Source organism: Nicrophorus vespilloides, unplaced genomic scaffold, assembly GCF_001412225.1.
Source record: "Nicrophorus vespilloides isolate i.1.1-1 unplaced genomic scaffold, Nicve_v1.0, whole genome shotgun sequence".
In the NCBI taxonomy this organism is placed as follows: domain Eukaryota; kingdom Metazoa; phylum Arthropoda; class Insecta; order Coleoptera; family Silphidae; genus Nicrophorus; species Nicrophorus vespilloides.
In genome coordinates, this window is record NW_017100088.1 from 1526342 (window position 1) to 1544027 (window position 17686).

The 17686-nt window shown below is 35.6% G+C and overlaps 4 protein-coding genes and 1 long non-coding RNA gene across 7 annotated transcripts; 4 read left to right on the forward strand and 1 right to left on the reverse strand.

The window, feature by feature from the left end:
- Positions 1–364: 364 nt before the first annotated feature.
- Positions 365–3599, reverse strand: LOC108567474 (protein bric-a-brac 1-like). Of its 3 annotated transcripts, XM_017927964.1 has the most exons (5): positions 3132–3599; positions 2571–2992; positions 2089–2512; positions 1765–1785; positions 365–878 (listed from the first exon to the last, which is right to left on the reverse strand). In XM_017927964.1, the coding sequence occupies exons 2-5, from the start codon at positions 2937–2939 to the stop codon at positions 619–621; spliced, it is 1074 nt and encodes a 357-aa protein (XP_017783453.1). In that variant the 5' UTR covers positions 2940–2992; positions 3132–3599; the 3' UTR covers positions 365–618. The 3 variants fall into 3 exon arrangements, with proteins under 3 accessions (XP_017783453.1, XP_017783454.1, XP_017783452.1); XM_017927965.1 differs by lacking the exon at positions 1765–1785 and having other exon boundaries at positions 3132–3596; XM_017927963.1 differs by lacking the exon at positions 365–878 and having other exon boundaries at positions 1218–1785; positions 2571–2951; positions 3132–3598.
- A 791-nt stretch (positions 3600–4390) lies between these two features.
- On the forward strand, positions 4391–5746 carry LOC108567410. Its single transcript, XR_001891243.1, has 3 exons — positions 4391–4405; positions 4465–5047; positions 5332–5746. It is a non-coding gene; the product is annotated as an uncharacterized LOC108567410 (long non-coding RNA).
- Positions 5747–6372: 626 nt separating this feature from the next.
- LOC108567403 (ribonuclease P protein subunit p20) lies at positions 6373–7065 on the forward strand. Its single transcript, XM_017927834.1, has 3 exons — positions 6373–6654; positions 6713–6878; positions 6946–7065. Exons 1-3 carry the CDS (start codon positions 6496–6498, stop codon positions 7044–7046), a joined length of 426 nt encoding a protein of 141 aa, XP_017783323.1. The 5' UTR covers positions 6373–6495; the 3' UTR covers positions 7047–7065.
- LOC108567404 (transmembrane protein 203) lies at positions 7025–7511 on the forward strand. The gene has a single exon (XM_017927835.1). It carries the CDS (start codon positions 7046–7048, stop codon positions 7457–7459), a length of 414 nt encoding a protein of 137 aa, XP_017783324.1. The 5' UTR covers positions 7025–7045; the 3' UTR covers positions 7460–7511.
- Positions 7512–9052: 1541 nt separating this feature from the next.
- On the forward strand, positions 9053–16854 carry LOC108567453. The gene is made up of 6 exons (XM_017927940.1): positions 9053–9092; positions 9281–9743; positions 11014–11722; positions 15098–15692; positions 15753–15928; positions 16508–16854. Exons 2-6 carry the CDS (start codon positions 9542–9544, stop codon positions 16785–16787), a joined length of 1962 nt encoding a protein of 653 aa, XP_017783429.1. The 5' UTR covers positions 9053–9092; positions 9281–9541; the 3' UTR covers positions 16788–16854.
- The last annotated feature ends 832 nt before the right edge of the window (positions 16855–17686 follow it).

Genomic DNA, 17686 nt, shown 5'->3' on the forward strand with positions numbered 1-17686 from the left:
AATTTTGTAGTTTTTTTTTGTAGATGTATCATGTATGTATGTTTGAAATTTAAATAAGTAGCAAATTTATTTTTACACAAGGAAAACAATAAATATTCAATAAATAAAAAAAAACGAAAGGATAAAGAGAAACAGGAAACAATTATATATATGTAACTTGATAATAACAGAATTCAATAATTCTTCTTTTCGATTCTTAGGTAAATACATTAAAAGTAAATAAAACATCATTCTTAGGTATTACCTATACAATAAAAATAAATGTTATGCTTAGGTAGAAAAAATTGTGATAATTATTTTCTTTAAAAACAGAATACATATTCTTCGTAGAATTACCAAGAAAATAAAATTAAAGCTAACTCTCTTCTTAATAATCTTTTTTGTTGTCGTAATTATATGTTTCGATAACAGTAATCAGTAAAAATAACAATAAATGGCTTTTGGTTTACGTTTCCGTATCCATCGCGAGCAAATGAAAATATGGACCGAATGAATGAATAGAAAATAAGGATATAACCGTCTGTGATAATAGAATCGTCTTTGTAAATATAAATAGTATAAATAAATAAATAATGTGTCCATAAGTCCATCTTCCTCGTCCGACTGGATAGTAATTTTCTAAATGAGTTCCGGCGACGGACTGCAGCTGTCCGCCTGCAGCCTCTGAATGACATCGTTGAGTTGAGCGTGATTGTGAACACTGTAAGACACTACCATTGGTCCGTTCGCTGTAATTAGACAACCCCCGCAATTCAAATGTTTTTTCTTAACGCAAACCCACACCCTTCGGTTCTCCACTGTGTGACTATACGTGTACATGTGGCCGTTGTGTATCAGGACTGGTTGGCCCTTGCGACTCTTCAAAAACATCAACCCTCCTACAAAGAGAAAGAAAACAGAGCATGATTTCAAATCGTTTATTCAATAGTCATATATCATCAATATCGTCATAGTATTCAATATTTTTCCCTGTGAAGATCATATTTTCCCACCCACTAGAAGACCAAAATATAAAACGCGCAAGGAAAAACATCGGTCATCAGCGTTCTTCATCATTTAAAATAAATATACGTTACAATTAATGCCATAATAACAAAAATGTTATAAATAGGAGTACAGAGATTTTCAATTTTTTGCTTAATATTCACAAATTTTACACAAAAAAAAAATATTGGAATTCAAATTATATATCACAAACTAATACTAAAATTCATTACCAAATCAAGATGCGAATCAACTTTACTAATTTCAATTCGTGTTGTGAGAGTCAACACTATTTAATACTTTTTTTTATCTCGAATTAGACACACATAATTTTATAATTTAACATATTAAATGGAAACGCTTTTAACCTGTAAAAAAGGATTTTGAAGTTACGCTCACGTTTCATATCATATTTAGAAACATATCGAGACGTAGCATCAAAAAATGGCATAAAAATTGTTTAAAAAAATGGGAGTAATAACTAAAAATAATAATAAAAATAATGAAGGCGTATTTATCTCTATCGAGCGGCATCCATGAGGACCTGCCTTAGGTTTTCAATAGCAACGACAGTGTCTTCCTCGGGGTGAATTATTTCCGGTACAATTTCGTGGTTATGATCCTCTGGCCATTTGACGATACTTCCGTTGATCGTCCAACAAACCGCCGGACACTTGAGTGTCCGATTAGTTTTACAGTACCAGAAACATTTGCTTTTATATGTACTCTTCTTGAAAAATGTATGACCGTCGATAATAATTCTCGGTAGTCCCCTCTTACCCATAATGCATTGTATTGTCCCTGCACAATAAAATAATACATTAACATTTAAATACCTACAGCAAATAATCTACTTATTATGTTTTCAGTTTAATTTTCGTTTACGTTTATGCACAAATACGCAAGACATGATGATCATAGAATATGTAATTTAGATATAGAGAAATCAGTAAAGAAAAAAAGGAGATACAAAACGATGTAAATCGTAAAATGCCATTGAACAAATAGATAATGAGGTATTTAAAGTTTGTGTATTACTTTATATATCTTTTCAAGGGCTCTAATTTATAAATTAAAAAAAATAGTAATATGTAAGTAACGTACCTGGACTAGAAGTGTCCGTCATAGTCGGCTTGTAATCCCTGGAATGATCGCTGGATTCACCTAAACTCGTGTCAGTCATATTGGACATGTCCATCTTATCATCGGAGGAATGATGATCATTGTAAGGATTTTCGTCGGGATCAAAGGGTTCTTGTTTGGGCTTCAGCAGCGGCGGATTCGCAGGTCCAATCTTGTTCTCAACGGTATCATCCAATCTGGGCTGCTTACACAGAGGCGACTTCGGCGACGGCGATGGGGAATTAGAAGAGTTTGGAAATTCAAGTGGCTTCAAGTGTTGTATTGGTTTGATCATCTTTTTAATAGGCCTCGTCCTCTTCATAATTGGCTGCTTATCAGCGACGCCAACAAAAGGCTGTGATATATGCTGATTATTTATCGTCTCTTGCAATCCATTTTTATTATCCTGAAAATAAAAAAATATCTATTAACTTGAACACAAAAAAAAACTAAATATAATTTACTTCATTGTTTAAATTGCTGTTGTCTGTAAGGCCTTTGACTTTCAATATCTCTGCCACCCTCATGAAGTTGGGAATCTCCTCCTGGCTTACATTCACTTCACCTTGGTACATGAACTGCAGCAGGTTTGTAAGCGCTTCATAATTGATGTCATGAAGGATCACAATGGGATGTTTGCATGGATTGTTCCTGAACAGCTCCTTGAAGTATGGACTGCATACAGAGAGGACTGCCTTGTGTGCTTTGATGTACCTTCCCTCAGCGGCAAGGGTGACATCCACCAAGTCCTCATCTTTGAAGAGGGCTTGGAATCCAGCAGTGAGATTGTTTTGAAAGTTGTTCCAGCAAAGGGAGAATTGCTCAGTTTCCATAATTACCTACTCCTGCAAATCAGGTTTGTTTTTGTTTACCACTGATAAATAACCTAAAAGGTAAAAGATGCTTTGTATTAGGAGGATTTAGGAAATGCTTGAGAAAACCGCGTTCTCATTGCTAGCAATGGCTCGATTTGAGATTGTCGAAAATGAAGGAAATGAAAAGCTTTTGATATCGTTACTACTTACAGTGCATATACATGAGTCGCCTCGGTTTGGAACTTTGGGATTTGTGTCTTCGGTATTTTTAAAACGCCAGCTAAAAATGGAGGACACAAATCCCGTCGCAGATTTTTTTCTACCACCACTTTTGCAGAGCTGCTCTGAATCTCTTCTGTCGCCGGGTACGAAACGAAAATACTTTGATGACGGTTAACCATACGAGGGACGTTTGTTTACAACGCACTTCGCCGGATCTTAATTGCTTTTAATTAGAACGTGTTGTTTGTGTATAAATTATGATTATGATGCAGCATGCCCCGGAGTGTCTGATGAACGGCTATCTTCACTGGAGAAAGATAACAGATAAAAACAAAGTCGAATACCCTGATCCCATCATCTGCCACTTGCTCCAAATCTTATGTTCCCCCTTTGTTTGCATTACGCATATACCGCTTATTAGGAATAATTAATTACCATATGCTGATGCTACATATTCATAACGCAACAGGAATTATTTGACTTATATTATGCAACCAAATATACATCACACATTCAAAAATAATAAATCCTGTAGACGTTTATTAATATAGTATAATAGTTTGGATTTCAGAACTAACATTTAACCAACAAGTAAACTTTCAAATTCGATAGTTTTGAACCTTTATTTCAAATAAGAATTATGAATCCAGGTGAATTTTTATTATTTAATCATTATGAAATTCTCTGTAAATCTGATCATATTTTCAGCAATAATTACCTATATCATAATTAGAAATACAAGCAAATAAAATGCGCAGCAAAACAAAGCATTTACAAATCAATAATAAAATGCTGATAATGAACCAACATTACATTGTTTTTATGTTTTGTTGTTGCCTTCTCTTTGGAAAAAAAATTAGCTACCTCCGTCAGGAAAATGCCTTGGTAGATTTTAGATACGTCCTAACAACGTCAAAGGCCAATCACGAGTATTGTTATTGTCTTTAAAGATAATTTTAATATTCTAAATTGCTTTTGAGTATGTTAAATATAATGAATGTTGTGTTTTCCGTGCGTATGTTAAGTAATTATCCATTTATGTTCATTTTAAAATAGTTTTAAAACAAAAAAAAATATTTCTTAGCTAATTTATTTGAATAGCGATCGACATTGATGTTTCATACTCGATTTCTCCGTAGCTTTATAAAGACGTATTATTAATAAGTAGCAACTAATACATTGATTCGTTATAAGTGAGAAGAATAAAACATGATTGAAATCTACCAAATATGGATGGACATGTAAATTCAATGTCATCGGAGGTTTGCCCTAATTTTCAAAGTTCCCCATTTATAGTTTAAACAAATTCATTTCCGTTTAGGATTACATTCGCATGCATCGATTGAATAAAACGAAGCCAATCAACATTAATTAACGTGCTCGAGTCGTCGATGTTGTTGCAGTTGATTGGAAGTGAATCTGGTGCGCTCATTTAAAAGAAAACAATTTAGCGTGGGAGACGGTCAATAACCCATGTAAAAATACCGATTTCTGCGTATCCGACAGAAAAAAAACTTTTATTTTCCGAGGCGAAAAACTCTGGGAGAAAAAGGACGAAAAAAATCAATAATTCGCAGGCGAATCCCCGCTTTACTGCGGCACAGATAGTGCACAGCTATAAATACAACTGTAAATATAGCCGTTGCAAAATGCTGAAGCCGTGGAAACGAATCCTTCTTAGAAAAAACGTACATCAAGCATTTGTGTATCTGAAATAGAACGCCCCATTCGGGCTTTAGTTCTGTGGGGGGTTTTCGTAAGGAGAGGCAGGACCAGACGTTCCGACTACAAGAAACAGATTAGTGAAGCCAAGCTAATACATTGTTTAGCGATCGATAATTCAGTGTCAGAAGAATTCAGATTTTGACAACTTCAGTGCCCTTAAATTCAGAACACTTGATCAGGTAATATCTACAATCTACGTAAATTATAAAATGCTTGTTAAGAAAGGTCCAATGTACGTGATATTTACAAAGTAACTTGTTCAAGTTTTTGTTAAATTAGTCATGAAGAGTAAGCTTATAAAACAAATACTTGGAAAGTATCACTTAATGTATTGCTGCGTTAATAATTGTTAAGAAATTGCATTTCTTTTTAAATATTTCGATCAAATTACAAATTTAAAGAGAATTTCCTTAATAAACCTTAGTCGACGATTAATGAAATAATTTTTATGTTTTTTTTTTAGAAGACGATGAAGACTCAGAAAATAAATTTGAGGCAACGTGCGGTGTACCAGACCATAGCCGACGTCCAAGATGTAGTCAGAAACATCTGCTTCGGCTTAATAATCTTCACAATGATCGTGAAACATCTGCTGAGAAATCTGACTGCGGTGGATTTGACTTATTCGAAGTACGGATTCGTATGATTAAGCCGCAAACTTTGAAGACCCAAAGAGCCTGTGATCGTTTAACTTATTCGTATTTGCGAAACTCGAAAGTCCGACAAATTTGGGCGAGAGTTTATATAATTTTCGTTACCCATTTTGTACATACACTATATGTTATTGTATTAGGCGTATGAGCATTTCATAACGCCATGATTGGAAATTCGCTTTCTACTTAAGCATTAAGAAACTCAATATATATTATTATTTTTAATTACGTATTATTTATTTAAATTATGTTAAGCAATTAAAATTACTTCCAAGTTACAAATTATAAATTGTCTTTTTACTGAAAAAAATCTCGAACATAAAGCGCACATTTAATTGAAAATTTGTATATCAAAATATGTATGCAATTGTAACAATACACAATGGTCTGTATTCCTTGCTGAATGTTTCTTCTTTGGAAAAGTGACAAGAAATGTTTAATGTTATATTAATGTTTAAATATTTTTACAATTCTAAGTTGGAAGATCTCTAAAAAATATATAATGAATAAAAAATAAGTACTTTAATGCAATAAGTTGTATAATATCCATTAGATAGATTTCTATAAATCATTTACCTTTATACCATTATATACACACTTTTGGTTTGATGATATTTCGAAAAAAACAAATATAATGTTTAAGATCAGGTGTATTTTAGTTATCTGACGATTGCTGATGAGCAAAAAATGATATTTCAGTCGCAATCTTATAAAGTTTGTAAATTTACGATTTTTTGATGGGGCCCATTCAAAGCTTTGCGGGCCGTATGCGGCCCGCGGGTTGGTCAAGCCTGTTTTGTGTGTTCATTTTATTGTTGTGGTATTATGGTACATAAATATGTAATTATTTGTATGGTATCCATGGTGTCGGGGTTATCATACTCAAGAATTTTTATTGTATAGAAACTGAGTGTATTGGGTTGTCTAAAACTTGTATCTAGATAACCATATTTCTGTTTTTACCATTTTCCACAATGGCTGATCAATCTGTGAAAAGTGAGTCCTCTTCTAATGGAAAGAAAGCGAACGGCCAAAGGAATCCAAGTAAAAATCATAATTTGAAGAAGCGCGCCCCGCAGAAGCCTCAGGTGGCTGAGAACGTTATCTATGTTAGCACAAAAACTCATATCAAGGTAGATATTTCTAGGTTAAAAGCAATAAAAACAACTAATTTCTGTATATTTGTTTCAGGCTTTATTAGAACGTTGCACGAAGCTGATAAACAAGGATAGTAACGAAATCATTATATACTGCTTGGGTGCTGCCATTCAACGAGGAATACTGTTAGCACTGCAAATTTGTGAAAAACATATTAGTTATGATTGTGCAACAGAAACATTAACTACAAATCTCATTGGTAATAATATAAATAAAAATAATATATGTTTGATTATTTTTAAATGTTTATTTGATGTGTTTTGCAGATGATTTGGAGCCTGCAACAGATGATGCAGATTATGAGCTGGTGCGTAGGCAAAATTCTGCTTTAAGAATTAGAATTTTCAAGAAGGATCTTCTGTCATAATGTTCTTCACGATACACGAGATCATCAAGTGGCTGGGGCTGACGATCTTCGAGATATGGACCAACCTTATCTCCATATTGATCTTCACCATAACATTCGCGCTCAAATACAATCCGAATATTGAGTTGTACAATAACGATTGGTGGCTCATCTTCTTCCCGCTCTTCGCAGGGGATGCCTTGAACGCTTACTTTTGTACGATCGTTTTTATACGGATGTTAATTGAGCTGACACTGAAAACTGCCCTCTTGAGGGTCTGCTGGTCGGCTACTTTCCTCCTGATGACCTTCCTGTTTAAATTGCTTCTATGCAAGAGATTGACTGGACATGTGACGCTGGATTTCTCCGAAATCTTTGCGCCTATCTACATTTTATTACAATTAATTGCTGTACGCGCCTGTCAACAAAGTTAAAGCTGTTTCTATTTTTTAAGTGAAGAATAAATTAATATTTTTTTATAAATTATGTTTAAAAAATAGTTATTTGTATCATTATTTCTATACCCAAAACACATAGTTTTCATGTAGTATACTTATCAATATGTTACATTTAAAAATCAATATGGAAGTAATAGATTGCATAACTTATCTATTAAGTTATATTGTAGATAAAACACATGAAATACATAATACAGTGGAACCTCGCATAACGAGCATTTCGCATAACGATCAAAATGAGTTGTAAGAAAAATGACTCGCTTAACAAGTAACGTTTCGCAAAAATGAATGACGATGAGAAGAGAAGTCCCGGATTGCGCGCCTGCTACATCTTTTTTAAAACTTGTGTACACATAATGAAACGGATTAAACTCATTAAGCGAGGCTTTACTGTATACATATAACTAGAATTCCCTCTTTTTTCCCTCTTCACTTAACTTAGGCATCTTGCGCAATTTCGCCATCCACTGTTTTGTTATAATAATACCCTAACTCTACTAAAGTTCATTACTGCTGCTAGCGTAGTTACTGGATGGGATTGGAAAGAATGGTGATCCACAAGTGGCGACAAAGCGTAACACAAAGTAACAAATTTTCAAACCGGGGTCTCTGCGGTTCAGCACAAAGCCGTCACCTTTGAGGACAAAATATGAGTGAGTGGGAGTTAAACATTTAAAATTATATATCAATGTTTGTGTACTTAATGAAGCAAAGCAAAACACTGTACATTCTCCTGTTATCTGTAGCAATAAGAGTCTGGACGGATGTAGGTAGTGGGATCTTATATCGGATTAGCATTCCCAAAAGTCTTAAATCGGTAGGGTGATTAGAAATACATTCGAAGAAGTATTGGTCTACCGTACCCACCGACCCGCAACTACATCTGTCCGAATCCTGCCACCAGATTCTGGCCAAATGCACCAGAGTCCGCATGTGTGCGGACCTTATGCGACTCAGTTTTGCAATTTCCGATTTCCTGATGAAGCCCAGCCTCTCAAACCCGGGTGTCCTATGATTGTCCTGATAAAACGAGACTCCCTTGTATACGCTTTCCTCCCCAAATCTACGCTGCCATACCGATCCCGAAGAGCCTCTAATATAATGGAAAATGTCACTATAGTCAACAATGATACTTCTGTCTAACAGTCTATTGCCGTTTCTAGCAAGCTCGTCCGCATCCTCATTACTCCGTATGCCTTTGTGATTGATACTATAGTATCATAGTATCAAAAAACCTAGATTCAAGATTTAAATAACATTGCAATACAAAATACATTTTTCTTCTTTAATATTTTACATAACTTTATTTCTATTTACTCTTTAGAAGCTTTTATGAAGTAAAATATAATTGAAAATTTTGTTAATTACAAATTAAAACTGTTGAAGATATGAAATTGTATAAAACTTGGTCATTTGTTAGATGTTCCTACCCTGAGATGATTTGTATGTGGTATGTCTATAATTATAAATCTTGATGTCTATATAAGATTGTGATGGAAATTGTTGAATAAAGAGTAGGAAAATTAGTGGAGGGAAACCCAGGATTCTATATTTATATACAGCGCAATACGAAAAAGTTTGTAATTATTACGTTTCTATAGATCTAAAGGTAATTTCCATTTATTTTCTTATATACGCATTTTCATAATAAATTCCAATGCATTATTTTTAGTTTTATGATGAAATTTTTGTGAATTCTTCTAAATCTAATTTTATGTTGCTGCTACTAACATTTCTTTCTCAGATATAAATACTCGGAAAAGAAAAATATGTTGTGTAATAAATATTTTGTTGCAGCTGCGGCAGATTTATAGGGAAGGGAAGAACAGTACTTAAAGGAAGTTCTCCAAGTGGGAACTTTGACCAACTTAAGTGATTTTCTGGATACTTTTATTAGAGGGATAGGGGAGGTCGATTGGAATATTGCGCTGCGGTGGCTTGTAAAATCATTGGTGCATGAGCACCAGGTGGTTACCAGACCGAAGACCTATGGAGGAGGTAGACAGTAGATTGCAGATAATACTCTGGATGGCCGATTTGTTCGCGGTATAAGGTATTATGCAACCAATTGAGGATGTATTTCTGGTGGAGAGAGGCGGCTTGAAGAGGAAAAATAGAAAGAAGCGCGCGCGTAGCGCGTCCACGTGCTCTCATTCTTCCCCCATGACGACCGACGTGCAATCAAATGCAATGCTTCACAAGTTGTTTCCTTGGAAACATAACAAAACAAAAATCATGGCCGAGCCAGTGTTGGAGGAAGGTGAGTCCCGATCTGTGATCGTCAATTTTTTCCGCTTTCCGCAGGAAACTTGGACATCCGCCTTGCGGAAATCCAATTTTCCGCACACGCTTTTCCGGGTGGTCGGGCCAGTTTATTTCGAAGACTGCCGCGACGCCGTCTTTTCGATATAAATAAACACAGATGCGTGCAGCGTCGCCGTCGCGTAACACCCTCTTCGCCTCCCCCAACACCGCCTTCGCAAGAACAACAACAACAACAAAAGTACAACACACAATGGATCATCTTTTATCAAATATCAATGTTGACAATTTCCCAGTCAAAGTTGACAAGAAAGTTAGCAACAATCAGAGTTACTTGAAGTCTAAAAATAACACCGGTATTGTGTCATCAATACCTGCTTTCGCATCGGATCGAAGGTGGATTTTTAATGCGCAACCTTGGATCCGTTGCACACTCTTTTTTTTTCTCCATTTGTTGTTGTTAATTTGTGATGGGAATACATTAGCATAACGAAATTAGTACCGTTTTGCAAATAAAAAACCGAAAGATTCAACAATAATACACACTCACGCACCTGGATCATTCATTCAACATACGCCTCTCAGGTTTTCAATTCAAACGTAGATGTGTCTTATGTGGGTTTATTTATGTTTCTTTGAGTAGTTTTAAAATATTGAGACGCAAAAAAAATATATTCGTCTAGTCTTATTTAAATAATTAGACCTATTAGCCTATTAGTGTACATAACATTTAAAGCATTTTTAATATTAAAATTCCTTCAATTTTATAACTATATAAATAATCAATTAATTGAATGGTTCTTAATTTGGTATTTGAATAAATTATCTTACTAGAAACTTATAAAAATAATATTTATTGCCTATTAAAAATAAAGGAAAGTTTTATACTTAAAAAATATAAACTTTTACAAATATTTATATTACTTTTTTATAAACATTTGGTTAGAAATGATTTATAAAATAAGAATATTACAAATTTTTCTTAGAAAATTGAGAATATCTAAAATATTAGTTGAAAAATAGCTATGAATCACTAATTTTTAAAAGGTATTACTTATTAAATTATTTTCTTATTGAAAAAAGTTAAATATAATATTAAAAGATAATAATTTTGGTCTGAAATAATTTGTCTTAGCATTTGGAAAATCTCATATCAAAAGTTGCGCAATAAAATGTTTTTTTTATATGTAATAAATATTATGTTATAATAATTAAAGTATTTTTTAAATTGAAAGTAATATAATTATTAATATATTTTTATTTTGTAGATGTAAATCTGGAGGAGAAACTTACACCGTGCGGGATATGCGGGAGGACATTTTTGCCGAAACCGTTGGCGAAACACGAGATCGTTTGCGAGAAAAACGCGACAAAGAAACGGAAAATCTTTAACTCGTTGAAGCAGCGCGTTGAGGGTACAGATCTAGCTCACTTCCACCAACGCACATATCTAAAGAAGCCAGAGATAGTAGAGGAAATTCCGAAGAGCGCCTGGAAGGAAAAGCACCAGCAGCTGGTGAACGCAATACGCGCAGCGAAGAGCGCTCCGCAGAGGATCGACCATATCCATACAAAACGTGTTCCGGTCACCAGCTCTGGTTGCGAGAGATGTCCGACATGCGATCGACAGTTCGGCCCGAAGGCTTTCGACAGACACGTGGAGTGGTGCAAGGAGAGGAAGGCGAGACTTCCCCAATCCCCGGCGAACATAATGCAGGCCAAGGAGAGGCTTGAGGCTAGGATCAAGTACAGGGTTCCACCACTGAACAAACCCAAGCGATCGGTGAAAGAGAAATACCAAAGCCCGTACAGGAACGAGAACATTCCTGTGTCTCGCAGCACCGGAAATTTGGATCGAAAGCCGAGCATTCGCAGAGACGGCGGAAGCACTTTGAACTTGAAGCCCGTCAAGCCAGAGTCGCGGAGTCCAGAAGCCAGATCGGAAACGCCCAAGGCTAAAGTGGAAGCCGCGAAGAGGTAATTTCATTTATTTTTTTCCCCCTCATCTTATTAGCACGTCCTTTCCAGGAGCAGGGAGAAAGGAAAAAATACGGCGGGAGATTTGCACTTGATCCATTCTCCTTCGCTCTGCGTAATTTTTTAACGTTTGTTCTTTTTCATTTCTCCGCTGTTTGTTTGCTATTTTTAAATTACCCTGTTATTAAGTCTCGATCCTTTCTCCTTTCTTCCTCTCCAGTTGCGGTAGACGCGCGACTACTAAACTGAACAGGACCGACGTGAACACCATCTCCAATGGTCTAACCGTCTCCCAGTTGAACGGTCCACAACCGTTCCCCAAAAAGTTGGTCACCTGGAGCGACACCTTCGCCAATCCCGTATCCCCGAAATTGCAGCAGTCGCGCAAAAAGATTGTCCTTCGAAGGCCGCTGAAGAAACCCCAGAAGATAGACGAGGATAAAAACATTTGGAACAACTCCTCCGGTTTGATCATCGCGGAATGTGGCAAACCGGAAACCCCTCCGACACCACCGGAAGTATGCGCCATAAAGCAAGTCTTCGTCTTCAACCATAACATCTCCACCAGAGAAATTCCGCAAAATTTAAACGTCGAAGATAGTTTAGCGCGACAACGAAAACTTTCCGCCTCTAGTGATGATAATATCAGCTTCGATTCGGTGGAAATGCCGAAGAAAGAGAATTGGGGAGATTCGTGCAAAATCACCGATTTTATAGAATTAGATTTACCAATTTTAACCAATCAAGAAGCCGGTGATCAAAATCCTAATATTATCCCTCAAGCAAACACAGATGATGACTTATGCGAAGACGAAGCTGAAACTAAGTCTCTAGTATTCTTGAAATGCCCATTAAGCAATTCAGAATGCGCCTCAAGCGCTTCTAGTATTAAATGCAACATATCAAATAAATCATTCATTGAACATGATTCAAATGAAGGAAAAACGCATATAATCGAACCTGTGGTTAATTACTCCAGCGAAGATAAATCGTCCTGGAAGGAGTGGAAGAGTAATTCGTTTATTAGCCCATCCGAAGAAGCTGTTCAAAATGAAGTTGATGACGATTACGGGATTCCCTTAGAAGCTTTAGTTTTGAAGAAAGGTTATCCCAATGAATACCAGCTTTTCAGAATTAACGAGTGCCGCGAAGAGTTTCTCATATTCCTTAAACCTTCCGATCAAAATCAAATTTTAGGTCAGGTCCCAGTTGAAGATAATTGCATTTTATTAGTACCTGATTACAATAAATCTCCGACCGGCAATAAAATGTCAGATCAAAGCTTAAATACACAAAGCAGTGATGGTAAAATACAATATTTCCATGCAACGGAAGAACCTCGATTTGAGCCTAAGCAAAGTGATGTATTCGTATTTAAAGCAACGATCGCAGATGAAATTACTGATCAATTGAACATAAATTCTTTAAACGATAATAATACGAAAGAAATAGATGCTAAAGATGAGTCTTTACCAAACGAAGCTATTGTTGATGTTGATCGTAGTACTTCTTGGGATTTGAAGGAAAATAGTTCTATTGAAGATATGGAGAAATTCGAGAAGTTGTTAAGTGCTAATTGTTGTGATGAAGTAAACTGTACTACAGAAGTTAATAAAATCTTACCAAATCAAAATTCTTGTGAAGTCTCGCTGCAAGCAGGTGAGAAGGATTTCGTTTCGGTAAAACGCATTATAATGCCGGATTGTAGGATTCCATCAGATTCTAGTGTAAAGTCAAAGTTCATCGAGGACTTTCAGAAATACGGAGTAGTATTGAATGAAAATAATGAAAGTGTTTGTAAAATTAATGATAAAGAGTTAATGGAAGATACGTCAAACTGTGATGAAGAAATCCCTAGAGATAAGTTGAAAACTAGTGACAGTGAAGTTATATCTCCAAATTTAGAAAGTGAAAATTGTGAATGCAAAATTGCTAATTTGATTGATTTAGAGGAGGAAGGAAATTCCTGTAAGGATAATCTTAATAAACAATTAGAGGTTAACCTTCCTGAAAATGATAGTTTGAAGCAGATTGAACTGTTTTATGGTAGCGAGGAGGACGATTCGAATTTCTTTTGTTACAAACCTATTAAATCAGACCAACAGAATACCATTCTTCTCAATAAATTGAATATGGACGTGTTTACCTTTGGGTCGCAATTCATTGAGGAGTTGAAGTCCAATACCAAGGGTGACGATGTGTTTAAGTTTGAGGTCACTTTGTTGTGCAAAGACAACAATGTAGATTTTGATAGCTTTACTGGTGGAGATAGCTTGGATTCACCAAAAGACAGTTTGGATAAGTCGAGCGATGAGTCCAAATATGCAGAGAGCTACGCGCCGTCGTTAGATTGCACAGAAAACAATGAAGATTCATTGGAGGTGGCACTTCGGAAAAAATTGGTCCTGCAGTTGAGGGATAACTTGAAGTCGGAATTAAAGTTAGAAGGAGTTTTACCGGAGGATGTGCCTATTAATGGATTGGAGGTTGTCAGGGAGGAGTCCAAGGAGATGGAGAGTTCAAAGGGGGATAACCAGTTAAAGGTAAAAGAGTCGTTCAGAGATATGGGATCCATGGATATGATTCCAACGAAATTGAATCAAGTGTCTTGCAATAGTTTCAACAATAACATTACTTCGGACGAGGAAACCACGATGGAAACATCGTCGAAGTTCTCATTTGATAAGTTAAACTCTCAGAACATAGAGAGAATGATTTTCAAGAAGAGCGACGATTGCAACAGTTTAGAGGAGGTGGAAAGTTTACAGGGGTTTTGCGATTGGCATTCCATAGCGTTAAGCAAGGCCAGATTGGAACGGGAGTTGAGGACTTGTTGCAGCGAAATCGCGTTGTCCAAACGTAGTAGTGAATTCAGCGTTGGAACGCGCAGCGAGACAAATTTGGTGAAGAACGTGGCTAGTTGTTATAAATCTGAATGCGAGTTTAAAAACAATGAGTTCGATGCGGCGAGGATTTTGGAAATAGCCGGGATTGAGTTCATGCGAGAGATTTCCACGCCTAAGGAAAATAATAGCATTGGAACGTCGAATCCGAGATTTGAGAATGTATCGAAGAGACCTAGTAGCGTGGATAGTAGTATTTCTGTGGAGATTTCGGAATCTAAGAAGATGAAGATTGATTGGCAAAATGCGAAGAGTGGTTTGAAGTTACCCGAGATTGAAATGGACGTTAAGAAGGGGAGATCGGCGAAGGTGCCTGAGTTGCTGGTCTTGCCCAAAATAGATAACAATGGTAAAACTAACAGGTGACCATTGGAATGTTCCTTAAGCCATTTTCTCACTCTTTTATTGTTGTCTTTTATTGTTTCTTTTTAATTTGTATTATTCTTGTGCTTCATATAACTCATGCTTACAGACAGGAAACCTATGACCCGTATAAGACAGCGCACAAACAGTTCCTGGAACTCCTCGACGAGGATCAGGATACAATCAAACCGACTCTAGTCGTGACTAAAAAGAAGAAACCAACAAAACGGGCTTCGGTGATTGATCCTCCGTGCGATTTCCGCGACAATTTCGAACTGATCGAGAACTTCATCAACGAAAACCTCAACGACGAAAATCTGTTAAAGAAGCTTGATTTTGACTCTATCTCTTTATCGAGTAACAAAACCACATTCTCAGAGACGACGTTGTATGAGATAGATCCGCGCTTGATCAACGAATTCGATAATCTTTCTATACCTGACATTCTTCCCACCGACGAGAACAGTCCTTCGCCGCCTAAAAAGTCTTTAGTCCCCCGCAAGACCAAAACTCCTAATGTAAATCGTTCCAGTTCCATCCGATCGGCAAGTCCTCGAGATCGAATCAAGAATCTCAATACGCTGAAAAAGTCCATCACTGTTCTGGATACTGTAAAACCGAAAAATTTAAAGAACAAGGAGGATGTGCAGAATTTTCTTTACGAAAGGGAAATATCGCGCAGTCCCAAAAAGAAGCCGGACGTTGTAAGTAGAGTTTAACTTTGAGAGATTGTTTAGAGCGATTATTTTACTTGTCCCCTTTAGGTGCCAGTTCCAGTTGCAGATGATCTGTTTTCCATTGATGATGAAATGTACGAGGAGTACAAGAGGTACGAGCAGATGTATCTACAGGAGAAGGAAGAGAAGATGAGGAAAGAGCAGAAGATGCACAGCGAGGAGGAAACAATTTCAAAGATTAGCGGGGATTCTGCCTATGGAAGGTGAGTTTTGCTATATTTACTTTATTATATTTACAAAATTAATTGTCTAACAATATACAAAGGGTTATTGTTTTTAATTGAGTTTATATAGCTTTTTAGAAGTATCAAATATGATTGATTATCATTTCTAATATAGTAGTAAAATCCTTTTTTTATCAAAGTTTAATATTGTTGTTAAGAGAAAAATAAAGTGTATAAAATTAAAATAGTAAAAAATGAAATCAAGTGTCCGGTATGTCCAGTTATATAAGTCAACAAATAGTCAGGAAATTTGTTGTAACAAAATGTCGTTTTTTTTGAACGGCGCAACGGCGCCATCAAAATTCTCAGTGTCAGGCAATTATCCGCAATAAGAATGGGTCGAAATAGCGTGGACAATTTTAATGATTACGAGTTTAATACGGATGAAATCTTGAGCTCAGGCTCTGGCAGGCAAAGAACTCCCTTGAAACTAGCTTATGACAATTTCAAAGTCAAATTGGGTAGTGTCGGCAAAAAGTTGGGGTACTGCTCCGCATCAAGGACTTATTAAAACTTTCATTCAATAGATAAACTAATGTAAACTAATTTTGTTTTCAGCCTGAGTCGTAATAAGCCCAAGGTTCGCACAAAAGTTGTTAAACTTTCACCCCTAGAACACGAAAGTCAAACTTCCAGTGGATCAGAGATCTGCATCAGCGCAAAGACCATAGCAAGTGCAATGAAACATCCTCAAACCAACTTTTCATCTAACAAGGATACTGGTGGTGGTTGCTGCAGCGGTAAAATGACTAAATTTTGCCACGAATGCGGCAACAAATACCCAGTGACAACGGCTAAATTTTGCGTGGAATGCGGAGTCCGGCGATTGGTATTGTGATAATTTTCTTAATAATTTTCTTTTTATTTCCTACTTACATCTCTTACCTACCTATATACACACAAACCCCACATTAATTTATTTACCCATTTAAATTTAATTCTCCCTTTTTATAAATATTAATTACACACGTGTATTTTTTTCTCTGTTAAGTTTGTATCTTTCGGGTCGCTAAATTCGTCGTTCAGTTAACTCAAAACACACAAATTACTTAATATTTGGAAGCAACCTTTTCTTTAAAACAATATATATATACAACTTTTATTTCTATTTTTTTGTAGGATTAAATAAATGTGATTTGTACAACCAAATTTTGGGGCAAAAAAAAATGTTTAATTCAAACTGAATTTTAAATGCATGCCAAATCTAATAATGATAGTATTACATTTGGTACAACAAATAACTAGCTTCTAAATAAAGAAATATATTTTGATGATGGAAACTGAGGGTTTGATGGATTTTATTGGATCGCGGATGATTAAAAGTTAAGGTTTTTTAAGTAATAAAATTTGTGTTCTATTGATCGATCGATATGTTGTTATTGTTATTTTTTATTTTATTATATATTATTTTTTATTTGTGTGCATTATTAATGTATGGATGCTGTGTTAATGTTTTTACTTCGTTTCTTTTGTTTTTTTTTGCGTCGTTTTAAGATAATCATTAACACCATTATTATTATTACAATTACATTTTGTTTTACATGTTTTGCGTTACCATTCCAATGCTTCTTGAAAATAATTTCTTATGTAACAAGACTGAAATATAGAAACAAAAAAAAACATGCAATCGTTTGTTTCATTTTTAAATATAGTAATTACCTATTATAGTATCGAATAAACATGAATATTTGAAAATTCGTATTTAACTTATAAAATTATATTGAATCTTTAGCAATT

What these genes read in the sequence shown, in the direction of transcription:
- LOC108567474 (XM_017927964.1), bottom strand. Translation starts at nt 2,939, where the DNA reads ATGGAAACTGAGCAATTCTCCCTTTGCTGGAACAACTTTCAAAACAAT. An exon ending in ACAGCAATTTAAACAATGAA is followed by an intron (nt 2,513 to 2,570) that starts GTAAATTATATT and finishes TTTTATTTTCAG; the next exon opens with GATAATAAAAATGGATTGCA. An exon ending in GACGGACACTTCTAGTCCAG is followed by an intron (nt 1,786 to 2,088) that starts GTACGTTACTTA and finishes TTTATTGTGCAG; the next exon opens with GGACAATACAATGCATTATG.
- LOC108567403 (XM_017927834.1), top strand. Translation starts at nt 6,496, where the DNA reads ATGGCTGATCAATCTGTGAAAAGTGAGTCCTCTTCTAATGGAAAGAAA. An exon ending in GCACAAAAACTCATATCAAG is followed by an intron (nt 6,655 to 6,712) that starts GTAGATATTTCT and finishes TATTTGTTTCAG; the next exon opens with GCTTTATTAGAACGTTGCAC. An exon ending in ATTAACTACAAATCTCATTG is followed by an intron (nt 6,879 to 6,945) that starts GTAATAATATAA and finishes TGTGTTTTGCAG; the next exon opens with ATGATTTGGAGCCTGCAACA.
- LOC108567404 (XM_017927835.1), top strand. Translation starts at nt 7,046, where the DNA reads ATGTTCTTCACGATACACGAGATCATCAAGTGGCTGGGGCTGACGATC.
- LOC108567453 (XM_017927940.1), top strand. Translation starts at nt 9,542, where the DNA reads ATGCAACCAATTGAGGATGTATTTCTGGTGGAGAGAGGCGGCTTGAAG. An exon ending in CGAGCCAGTGTTGGAGGAAG is followed by an intron (nt 9,744 to 11,013) that starts GTGAGTCCCGAT and finishes TTTATTTTGTAG; the next exon opens with ATGTAAATCTGGAGGAGAAA. An exon ending in GGGGATTCTGCCTATGGAAG is followed by an intron (nt 15,929 to 16,507) that starts GTGAGTTTTGCT and finishes TTTTGTTTTCAG; the next exon opens with CCTGAGTCGTAATAAGCCCA.